The 12,196-nt window shown below is 45.3% G+C and overlaps 1 protein-coding gene across 1 annotated transcript; it reads right to left on the bottom strand.

The window, feature by feature from the left end:
* Positions 1 to 7,443: 7,443 nt before the first annotated feature.
* Positions 7,444 to 10,478, bottom strand: LOC123086300 (GDSL esterase/lipase CPRD49). The gene is made up of 4 exons (XM_044508052.1): positions 10,149 to 10,478; positions 8,677 to 8,754; positions 8,084 to 8,451; positions 7,444 to 7,987 (listed from the first exon to the last, which is right to left on the bottom strand). Exons 1-4 carry the CDS (start codon positions 10,251 to 10,253, stop codon positions 7,774 to 7,776), a joined length of 765 nt encoding a protein of 254 aa, XP_044363987.1. The 5' UTR covers positions 10,254 to 10,478; the 3' UTR covers positions 7,444 to 7,773.
* Positions 10,479 to 12,196: the final 1,718 nt, after the last annotated feature.

A 12,196-nucleotide genomic window follows, 5' to 3' on the forward strand; every position in this document is an offset into this window, starting at 1 on the left:
TCGATTTCAGCATCACAAAGAGCTTGGGAATCGTTTCCGCTATCCCTTGCATATTATAGTTCATCACGAAGTTCTAGTAACTTGGTGATAGTGACTAGAGAACTCTGTCAATCACTATCTTATCTAGAAGATTAACTCCCACTTGATTCAAGTGATTGTAGTACCCAGACAATCTGAGCACATGCTCACTGGTTGAGCTATTCTCCTCCATCTTGTAGGCAAAGTATTTTCAGAGGTCTCATACCTCTTGACACGAGCATGAGTCTGAAATACTAGTTTCAACTCTTGGAACATCTTATACGTTCTGTGGTGTTCAAAACGTTTTTGAAGTCCTGGTTCTGATCCGTAAAGCATGGTGACTAAACTATCAAGTAGTCATCATATCGAGCTTTGTCAAACGTTCATAATCTCTGCATCTGCTCCTGCAATAGGTCCGTCACCTAGCGGTGCATCAAGGACATAATTCTTCTGTGCAGCAATGAGGACAATCCTCAGATCACGGACCTAGTCCGCATCATTGCTACTATCATATTTCAACTTATTTTTCTCTAGGAACATAATAAAACAGGGAAGCTATACACGAGCAATTGATCTACAACATAGATATGCAAATACTATCAGGACTAAGTTCATGATAAATTTAAGTTCAATTAATCATATTACTTAAGAACTCCCACTTAGATAGACATCCCTCTAGTCATCTAAATGACCACGTGATCCAAATCAACTAAACCATGTCCGATCATCACGTGAGATGGAGTAGTTTTCAATGGTGAACATCACTATGTTGATCATATCTACTATATGATTCACGCTCGACCTTTCGGTCTCTAGTGTTCCGAGGCCATATCTGCATATGCTAGGCTCGTCAAGTTTAACCTGAGTATTCTGCATGTGCAAAACTGTCTTACACCCGTTGTAGATGAACGTTGAGCTTATCACACCCGATCATCATGTGGTGTCTCGGCACGACGAACTTTGGCAACGGTGCATACTCAGGGAGAACACTTTTACCTTGAAATTTAGTGAGAGATCATCTCATAATGCTACCGTCAAACAAAGCAAAATAAGATGCATAAAGGATAAACATCACATGCAATCAAAATATGTGACATGATATGGCCATCATCATCTTGTGCATTTGATCTCCATCTCCAAGGTACCGTCATGATCTCTATGATCACCGGCATGACACCATGATCTCCATCATCTTGATCTCTATCAACGTGTCGTCATATGGTCGTCTCGCCAACTATTGCTTTTGCAACTATTGCTATCGCATAGCGATAAAGTAAAGCAATTGTATGACGCTTGCATCGTATGCAATAAAGAGACAACCATAAGGCTTCAGCCAGTTGCCGATAACTTTAACAAAACATGATCATCTCATACAAAAATTTATATCTCATCGCGTCTTGACCATATCACATCACAACATGCCCTGCAAAAACAAGTTAGACGTCCTCTACTTTATTGTTGCAAGTTTTACGTGGCTACTACGAGCGGAGCAAGAACCGTTCTTACCTACGCATCAAAACCACAACGATATTTCGTCAAGTTAGTGTTGTTTTAACCTTCAACAAGGACCGGGCGTAGTCACACTCGGTTCAACTGAAGTTGGAGAAACTGACACCCGCCAGCCACTTGTGTGCGAAGCATGTCGGTAGAACCAGTCTCGCATAAGCGTACGCGTAATGTCGGTCCGGGCCGCTTCATCCAACAATACCGCCGAACCAAAGTATGACATGCTGGTAAGCAGTATGACTTGTATCGCCCACAACTCACTTGTGTTCTACTCGTGCATACAACATCTACGCATAAACCTGGCTCGGATGCCACTGTTGGGGAACGTAGTAATTTCAAAAAAATTCCTACGCACACGCAAGATCATGGTGATGCATAGCAACGAGAGGGAAGAGTATCGTCCATGTACCCTTGTAGACCGTAAGCGGAAGCGTTATGAGAACGTGGTTGATGTAGTCGAACGTCTTCACGATCTGACCGATCCAAGTACCGAACGCATGGCACCTTCAAGTTCAGCACACATTTAGCTCGATGACGTCCCACGAACTCCGATCCAGCAGAGCTTCACGGGAGAGTTCCGTCAGCACGATGGCGTGATGACGGTGATGATGTTGCTACCGACGCAGGGCTTCGCCTAAGCACCGCTACGATATGATCGAGGTGGATTATGGTGGAGGGGGGCACCGCACACGGCTAAGGGATCAATGATCAACTTGTGTGTTCTAGGGTGTCCCCCTGGCCCTGTATATAAAGGAGCAAGGAGGGAGGCCGGCCGGCCCCTGTAGGGCGCGCCAGGACGAGGAGTCCTCCTCCTAGTAGGAGTAGGACTCCTCTTTCCTACTCCTACTAGGAGGAGGAAAGGAAGGGGGAAGGGGAGAAGGAAAGAGAGGGAGGAAAGGAGGAAAGGGGGGCCGGCCCCCTAGTCCAATTTGGTTTGGGCTAGGGGGTCGCGCGCCCTGCCTCCTCTCTTCCACCACTTGGCCCATGAGGCCCAATACTTCTTCCCTGTATTCCCGTAACTCCCCGGTACTCCGAAAAATACCTGAATCACTCGGAACCTTTCCGATGTCTGAATATAGTCGCCCAATATATTGATATTTATGTCTCGACCATTTCGAGACTCCTCGTCATGTCTCCGATCTCATCCGGGACTCCGAACTACCTTCGGTACATCAAATCACATAAACTCATAATACTGATCGTCACCGAACATTAAGCGTGCGGACCCTACGGGTTCGAGAACTATGTAGACATGACAGAGACACGTCTCCGGTCAATAACCAATAGCGGAACCTGGATGCTCATATTGGTTCCTACATATTCTACGAAGATCTTTATCGGTCAAACCGCATAACAACATACGTTGTTCCCTTTGTCACGGTATGTTACTTGCCCGAGATTCGATCGTCGGTATCTCAATACCTAGTTCAATCTCGTTACGGTCAAGTCTCTTTACTCGTTCCGTAATGCACTATCTCGCAACTAACTCATTAGTTGCATTGCTTGCAAGGCTTATAGTGATGTGCATTACCGAGAGGGCCCAGAGATACCTCTCCGACAATCGGAGTGACAAATCCTAATCTTGATTCATGCCAACTCAACAAGTACCATCGGAGACACCTGTAGAGCACCTTTATAATCACCCAGTTACGTTTTGTGATGTTTGGTAGCACACAAAGTGTTCCTCCGGTAATCGGGAGTTGCATAATCTCATAGTCATAGGAACATGTATAAGTCATGAAGAAAACAATAGCAGTAAACTAAACGATCAAGTGCTAAGCTAACAAAATGGGTCAAGTCAATCACATCATTCTCCTAATGATGTGATCCCGTTTATCAAATGACAACTCATGTCTTTGGTTAGGAAACACAACCATCTTTGATTAACGAGCTAGTCAAGTAGAGGCATACTAGTGACACTCTGTCTGTCTACGTATTCACACATGTATTATGTTTCCGGTTAATACAATTCTAGCATGAATAATAAACATTTATTATGATATAAGGAAATAAATAATAACTTTATTATTGCCTCTAGGGCATATTTCCTTCAACTGGATGGCAGTTCCTTACCTCCCCTCGTCTTTGAGGGAAATATCTTAGTCTTAGCATCCTTCAGATTCTTCATAGTGATAATATGGTAATAATCCCAAGTGACTCAACAAATATAGCTATGCTCCCCAGCAACGGCGCCAGAAAAAGGTCTTGATAACCCACAAGTATAGGGGATCACAACAGTTTTTTAGGGTAGAGTATTCAACCCAAATTTATAGATTCGACACAAGGGGAGCCAAAGAATATTTGAAGGTATTAGCAGCTGAATTGTCAATTCAACCACACCAGGAGATTAATTATATGTAGCAAAGTGATCGGTAGCAAAGTAGTATGATAGTTTTGATAATAGTAGCAGTAGCAATGGTAACAATAACAGTGATAGCAGTAGTTTTGTAGCAAGTGTAAGAGTGATGATAGTAGTAGTAACTTAGCAAGAACAATATAGGATAAATTCGTAGGCATTGGATCGGTGACTTATTGGATGATATTCATCATGAGACAGTTATAACCTAGGGTGATACGGCACTAGCTCCAGTTCATCAATATAATGTAGGCATGTATTCCGTAAATAGTCATACATGCTTATGGAAAGAACTTGCATGACATCTTTTGTCCTACCCTCCCATGGCAGCAGGGTCCATATTGGAAACTAAAGGATATTAAGGCCTCCTTTTAATAGAGAACCGGAACAAAGTATTAACACATAGTGAATACCTGAACTCCTCAAACTATGGTCATCACCGGGAGTGGTCCCGGCTATTGTCACTCCGGGGTTGCCGGATCATAACACGTAGTAGGTGACTATAACTTGCAAGATCAGATCTAGAATATGGATATAATGGTGATAACGTGAACGGTTCAGATCTGAAATCATGGCACCCTGGCCCAAAATGACAAGCATTAAGCATGGCAAAGTCATAGCAACATCAATCTTAGAACATAGTGGATACTAGGGATCAAACCCTAACAAAACTAACTCGATTACATGATGAATCTCATCCAACTCCTCACTGACCAGCGAGCCTACAAAGGAATTACTCACTCCCGGTGGGGAGCAACATGGAATTGGCGATGGAGAAGGGTTGGTGATGACGAAGAACGAAGATCCCCCTCTCTGGAGCCCCAAACGGACTCCAGATATGGCCTCCCGATGAAGAACAGGAGGTGACGGCGACTCCGTCTCGTGGATCGCGATAAGTCTTTCTCCCTGATTTTTTTCTGGAAAAAATAGGATTTTATAGCGTCGGTTTCAGGGTCTGCGGGCACCAGGTGGGCACAACCCACCTGGGCGCGCCAGGAGAGGGGGGGGCGCCCTGGTGGGTTGTGCTCACCCAGGTGCCCCCCTCTGGTGGGTCTTGGCTCCAGAAATTCTTATTATTGATATAAAAAATCCTTGCAAAGTTTTGTTCCATTCCGAGAACTTTTATTTCTGCATAAAAACAACACCATGGTAGTTCTGCTGAAAATAGCGCCAGTCCGGGGTTAGTTTCATTCAAATCATGCAAATTAGAGTCCGAAACAAGAGGAAAAGCATTAGGAAAAGTAGATACGTTGGAGACGTATCACTCCATAAGTGCAAGACTCCGTCGCTCTTGTTCAAGCTCGACATCCGAAAGGCTTTTGATTCAGTCAGATGGGAGTATGTACTTGACCTCCTCCGGCGTGGTGGATTCCCTTGCAAATTTTGTAACTGGATTGCAGCGCTCCTTTGCACCTCTTCCTCGAGGATCATCCTAAATGGTGTGCCTGGCCCGCCCATCAACCATGGGCAGAGCCTTCGCCAGGGGGACCTAGTTTCACCATTGCTATTCGTCATCGCCATTGATCCACTACAATGACTCCTTGACTTGGCTACCCACAAGAAATTGCTCCACCGTATCCGTGGAAGGGATGTCAGGGTGCGTACCTCGCTTTATGCAGATGATGTCGCGGTGTTCATGGCCCCCATAAAGAAAGACACTGACAACTTGTTGACAATTTTACGTGGCTTTGGGGAGGTCATCGGGCTATGCACCAACTTTCACAAGAGCTCCGTTGTGCCTATCCGGTGCAATAACCTTAACTTGGGACATATTCTGCAAAGCATGCCGGCCACTACGACGTCCTTCCCTCTACGGTACTTAATTAGGCCTCCCGCTACCCGTCTGGCAGCTGAAGAAGGCAGATTTCCAATTCCTTGAAGACAAGGTGGCGAGCAAATTGGTTGCATATGAAGGGTAGAACATTACTATCATCGGGCGCACGACTTTAGTAAAATCTGTCATCTCCTCACTTGTGTTCTACTTCATCACCTCCTTGGTTGTCCCTCCGTCCATCCTGCAAAATGTGAACAAGCTGGAGCGTGCTTTCCTGTGGTTTGGGTCGGATAAGACCACGGGAGCAAAGTGCAAGGTAAATTGCAATATAGTGTGCCGCCCTACGGAGTACGGTTGCCTTGGAGTCCTTAGCACCGCCAAGTTTGCTCGCGCCTTGCGGCTGAGATGGCCTTGGTTTGAATGGACGGAGTCAAATAAGATGTGGGTCGGTTTGGGCAACCCTTGCGACGAGGCGGACATGTCTTTCTTCTATGCCTCAACCACCATCCCTGTGGGGAATGGGGCCAAAACGCCCTTTTGGGAATTCCCGTGGCTGCATGGAGCCAAACCAAAAGATGTTGCTCCCCTAATTTTCGAGGCCTCCATGAGGAAAAATTGGAAGGTGTGTGAGGCCCTAAAAAATGCTTGGATTCTCAAGATCAACCCCTCCACGACCGTCTCCATCGAGCACATCTGGCAATTCTTCACCCTTTGGATGCTCTTGCACAACTTCCATCTTGATGAGCTTTCCGAGGATTCCATAATGAAGCACACGACCGATGGCCGCTACTCCGCCCCCTCCGCATATCAAGCACAATTCCTCGGGCTGGTTCTCTCCCCTTAGAGCACATGATTTGGTAGGCTTGGGCGCCTTCAAAGGCAAGGTTCTTCGCATTGTTGGTGACCCAAGATAGAATCTGGACGGCGGATAGGTTCGCCAAGCGGGGTTGGCCGAACTGTGGTCTTTGCCCTCTTTGCAAAAGAGGGCAAGAGAGCGGCTCTCATCTTTTCTTCAAGTGTCGTTACACCATCCGCCTTTGGAAGATGGTCATTGAGAAATTTCAGCTTACGCACTTGGACACCTCTTCATGGCATTTGGAGGCTTCCGTCAAGAGTTGGTGGGAAAATTTGACCGACACAAAAGTTCCTGACAGAAAGGCGATGGCTTCGATGACTATGCTCGTCTCGTGGACCACCTGGAACGAAAGGAATGCACGAGTCTTCCGATACAAGTGTGCTCCGCCGGCTATTTTGCTCGCTTCCATTGTCAATGAGGCAAAACTTTGGGTCACTGTTAGGACAAAGAAATTAGGGGCCATTATTTTGCGCAAGTAATCCCTCCTGCCATGTAAGAGTGCCTATTGTAACAAAACCTCTTCTCTGCTTAATTAATATATGAGACAAATCTTTTGCTTCGGTTTCAAAAAAAAAAAAATCTGCCAGCCACTCATGCACGCCGTGTGCTCGAACAATGCTGATCATGTAAAACTTGCACCCTCTTCCGTGAGATAAAATTCCTACTCCAACTGCATCAACGTTGAGTTCAATCCCCGTGGATGCAATGTGCCTGCACATTTATTAGCTAGGCATGGTGCGAGGATTGAATCAGGAAGTCAGTGCCCTCTGAGAGTAATTGATGCCGTGGCCGGCGATTTAGCCGCGTCCACTAGTTAAATGGAATGCACGGTGTTCCTTGTCAAATAAATAAATAAATAAAATTAAAGGACAAAACTGGTAAATAGGAGGATAACTCCAGCCTTTGCATCGATTGATGCAGCTAGGCAACTGATGAGTATACAATCAAATCCATTGCCACGAAATTCCAGCATTGATCCAAACATGTCGCTAGATGATCATGCATGCTCAATTCATACTAGGAAACGTAGAACACTACATCTTTGAGGCCGGTATACATCAGCGATCCATCCACACCCAACTCAGCTCAACGTTGTTCAACTCAAACATGTTCATTATTAATTCTACGACCCGATGGACACTTGCAATTCAGAAACATCTTATCACGTTCTTCCATCAGATGAATAACACAAAGCGACCGAAGAGCGCCGGCGCAAAATATCACGTGCAGCTGCTCGATCTCACACATGTCCTGGCGATCCGTTCATTCCCATGATCTTTTCCTGTGGAATGTCCACTCGGATGGGTTGATGGTGGATTTGCCGCTAGAGGCGACAAGGTCGTAGGGCGAGTCCTCCCCGAACTCGGTCGGCATCGCCTTCCAGTGTAGGCATGGATCCCACTCCGCCTCCTTGAGGATCCTCAGGATCTCTTCCACAACTATATTGCTCCCCTCTTCTGACAAATGCAGCCCGTCCCTACAAATTCAGAGTCATTGCTTACTTGATTCTTCTCTTCAGATAATTGTAAACAAGAGAGAAGGAACAAGCTAGAAAAATGGATTCTAAACTCACGTAAAGCATGCTGTGGCCCAGTCCTCTCGTTTCTGCATGGCGTTCCAAAGATCGACCACCTTGATGCCCATCTCTTTCGATACAGATATACATGCTTCAGAGTAGAGACGGCAGGTTTCATTGGTCCGCACAATCTCGCTCAGTGCAGTGCTCGTTGATTTCTTGAGCAGCTCCTCGTTGAGCGGCGGGCAGCTCAGAAAGATCACACGAGTCTTGTCGGACAGGCTCTTGAGGTGCTCTCCTATCTTCCTCATGTTGTCCATGTACTCCTCAAGTGGCACATGAGGTCCAAGCCCAGAAGGGTGCGGAGCAATCGAATCATTGCCACCAAAGTAAACTACCACCAAGCTAGGCTGCACTGCTGAATCCTAATTAAAACAAACAAGAGTTGCAGCCAATCAACAGTTATGTTATATCAGAAAAAAAAAGAGTACTCCTCACGTTAGAATTATCTAGTCAGCAGAGATGATATAAAATGGCTGTGTGCATCATATGATGCAGAGGCCAGGGTTATCCCCTTTTTGGAAAAAAAGCAGAGATGATATAAACAAAAAATGTAGGATTAACTAGCTGGTCTGAAGAGAGCATCGGACCTTGGGGAAAATTTTGGTAATGACTTGAAGTGCTCGCCTTGAGTTCCATGCAATATATCCTCTGAGAACAATATCAGCCTGAACGAGTTGAATACATGGACATTAGTCAACACGATTAGCACTGGTTCATGATAGTGTCCAAATTAAAGAGCTGACATACTTTGACTTGGTCTATGATCCGGCTTCTGCTCTGTTTTCAGAAGTGTTTCTTAAAAATGCCTCATTGACACGAGTATTTGATTTTCCGTAAAAAAAAATACAAGTAGTTAATTATCATATATTTCTTGCATTTTCATAAATCTAAGCGTTTTAAATATTTGACAATACTAGACACAATCTGTAAAAATAGCCCGAGGTGTTTTGCAAAACATTGGAAACAGTCTATTTTTCTTGGACGCTGATTCAGCGCGAGCTTTCGCGCCTTGGCATGGAGGCACGACGCATTCAGGGCCGTCAATCAATCCAAGCAGTCAGACCGTCGCATGGATGAACTCAGCCTATTGTCGGATCTGACGGGCAGCTGCATGTTGCGCCCGGAAAAAAATCGCTGTCATTTGCTCTATACATTTCCCTTTTTTATTTTGCGTCAGTTTCATATACATTCTAAATGTTCTGATTAACGGGTTTGCTGAACAAGAAAAATAAAATGTAGGTTAAAATTGTAGGCCTACAGCAAGTCACAACAACAAAAATATAGCAGGGATATTGTATTCCAGTGGTGTGCACTTTTCAAAAGATGTCATGCCATGCCTTAAAAGTATCCAGCTCAGTGTGTTGTGTAAAAAGGAACGATGGAAATATTCTACTCCATCGATGCACTCTGAGCTATACATCTACTCTCAGGAGTATTGAAAAGAGACAAAGCAACAGATGCACAAAATAAGAGTACTTGTTTGGTCTATCCAAAATTATACTATGCATTTTGGACGCTGCCACTAGCGTGTCACTAGTTATTTTGTTTGTTAGTACAAATTTATGAAATATAATCGATCTACGTATCCCTGAATAACAAGTGATATTCAAGGAACACATTAATCAAGAAATCCTGTAAATCTCACATTAATCGAGAGGAAAAAAAGATCAACAAGAACAACAGATATCCGCGCAAATGGTAGGGGGGACACTCTGCTAGAATTTTACACTAATGTGGTGAATCGAAAATCAAAAGTTTTGGTTGTCAGAGTTAAGGGAATTCTTTTTTTTTACTGGCAGTGCGTGATTAATAAAGTTAGATCATCCATGATGATGATACAAAAATAGAGAATGTTAATTTGGACGGAAGGATGTAGTTGCAGATGCATATGACGAGTGATCTAGGTTAGGTCGATCGGTAGTGAATGAGTGAGTCTGAGTGCGATGTGATGTGAGCCGCAATCACACCCGGAAGTACATCACAGGGCAACAGGAGGGTAAAGAGAAATTAAGGGGAAGGAGAATTAATTAATGTTAGGGCAGGGGCGGGGCGGTGGTACCTTGCGGGCGTAGACGTCGGTGAGGGTGGCTCCCCATCCGCCGTTGCTGAAGCTGTACTGCACGATGGAGGAGCCGAAGAGCACGAACACCGGGCGACCCATCATCTTGTCCGGCGGCCGGCGCGCGTCTGTTGATTCGATCTGCCCTAGCTTCGCTGCCTGCCGGCGCTGGACGGCCGGAAAGAAACAATGAGAGGGGTCGTCGAGGTCTCCCGCCCTGTCCCTCTCACAGTCTCGCCTTATCTCCTGTCTTTTGGCCACCGCCCTCACTCGTGGTGTTGGTGGTGGTAGTGGAGCACACTAGTACTACGACCGTTCTAGTAGCGCCGGTGGAGTAACAGTACGGGCCTATTAAAGGGACAAAGGAAAGGAGGAGCAGCGTGCTGAGATTTGTAGGTGGACTGTACCAAACTCACGGCCCACCATGCCTGAACCAAAAACTGCGATTGGCGTCCTCCCTAATAACCCCGTCCCATAAAGACTCTGACCACTGCAGTGCGTGCATAACTCCTGGTACTAATAACGCACCTCTCTAACGTGATGGCCATGCGTGCTTGCGATCAGTTGCCGCCGCGGACAAAGAAAGAAAGAAAGAAAAAATGCACGTAGGACGTACTGTACGTACGTGGGCAGACCATTGAATTCGTCGCCTCCACCTCTCCAACCACTTTGCTCCAATGCATCTCATGTCAGCTCATACCGGCCCGTCGCTTCACCGCCATTCAATTGCAAAACACACCAGCAGTTGCAGCTGCAGGATCATTTACTTGCCTGCCTCCTCCCATTATCCTCTGCATGCTCAGAGCATGCTTGGATACGTTTTAGTCCCATGATTAAAAGTAGTGGGACTAAAACTTGCTAGTCTTACCCATGCTTGGATCCAAATACTAAAGAGACTAAAATCTAGTTATTGAGCATTTATTATCCTCCAAACCCTCCAATCCAGAACTAAGGAGAGGAATTAAATGAGGAGAGAGAGAGCTAATACATATTTTAGTAGGTTTCCCATGACTAAAAGATTTTAGCCTCAAGACTAGTCCTAGCCTCTCTTTAGTCAGGGGTGCTTGGAACTTTAGCCTCTAAAAGAGACTATTTTTAGTCAGACTAAAAATAGTCCCTTGTATCCAAGCACAGTCTCACTCTCCCGTAATTCATTGATTCCATCATTTATGGCGCCTATCAGAGGATGGCGTCCGCATCTGGCGACTACAGCTTTGAGTGTTTTGCTACACCACCGCAATTTAGTATATTACTCGAAATGGCACCACACTCATTGGAAAAAAAAGAAAAAATTTCTTATTTGACACTGTCTTAAAATCCGATTCCTTATTTAACACTGGAAAAAAAAATTCTTCTCTATTTGACACTAGTCCTAAATTTTATTCCCTATACGATACTTCCGTTCATTTTGATCCTAAATGACACCTGAAAAGACGATTTTGTCCCTCATGCGATATGTGTACGCATGTGTGTGTTGTTACGTGTGTGGGTGCACGCGCACATGTGTACTGCTGCTGCATGTGTGTGTGTGCATGTGTGCCGTTGCGTCTATGTTTGCTACTGCGTGTGTACATGCGCGCGCGTGTGTGTGCCGTTGCGTGCCTATGTGATGCCTGCATGTGTGCTGCTGTTGCATGTGTGTGTATGTATGTGTGTGCTGCGTGCGTGTGTGTTGCTGCGTGTGTGCGCACGTGCATGTGTATTGCTGCGTGTGTGTGTGTGTGCGCACACGTGCGCGTGCGTGTTGTTGCGTGTGTGCGCGCGTGCGTGTGTGTTGATGCATGTGTATGTGTTGCTGCGTGTGGGCTTCTGCCCTCGCACTAGTGCTGTGTGTGTGCGCTATTGCCCTCACATACATACTGCATGAGGGGCAAAAGAGTTTTTTCAGGTGTCATTTAGACTCAAAATGAACGAAAATGTCATATAAGGAATAAAATTTAGAACTTGTGTCAAATAGGGAAGAATTTTTTTTCCAGTGTAAAATAAGGAAGCAGATTTTAAGATAGTGTCAAATAAGAAATTGCCTAAAAAAAGCCGAATTCGTTGGG

This window comes from Triticum aestivum, chromosome 4A (assembly GCF_018294505.1).
Source record: "Triticum aestivum cultivar Chinese Spring chromosome 4A, IWGSC CS RefSeq v2.1, whole genome shotgun sequence".
Taxonomy (NCBI): domain Eukaryota; kingdom Viridiplantae; phylum Streptophyta; class Magnoliopsida; order Poales; family Poaceae; genus Triticum; species Triticum aestivum.

Coding starts and splice junctions, on each gene's coding strand:
- LOC123086300 (XM_044508052.1), bottom strand. CDS start 10,253: ATGATGGGTCGCCCGGTGTTCGTGCTCTTCGGCTCCTCCATCGTGCAG. Junction 8,755..10,148: donor CCGACGTCTACGCCCGCAAG/GTACCACCGCCC, acceptor CAACTCGTTCAG/GCTGATATTGTTCTCAGAGG. Junction 7,988..8,083: donor TGGGCCACAGCATGCTTTAC/GTGAGTTTAGAA, acceptor CTGAATTTGTAG/GGACGGGCTGCATTTGTCAG.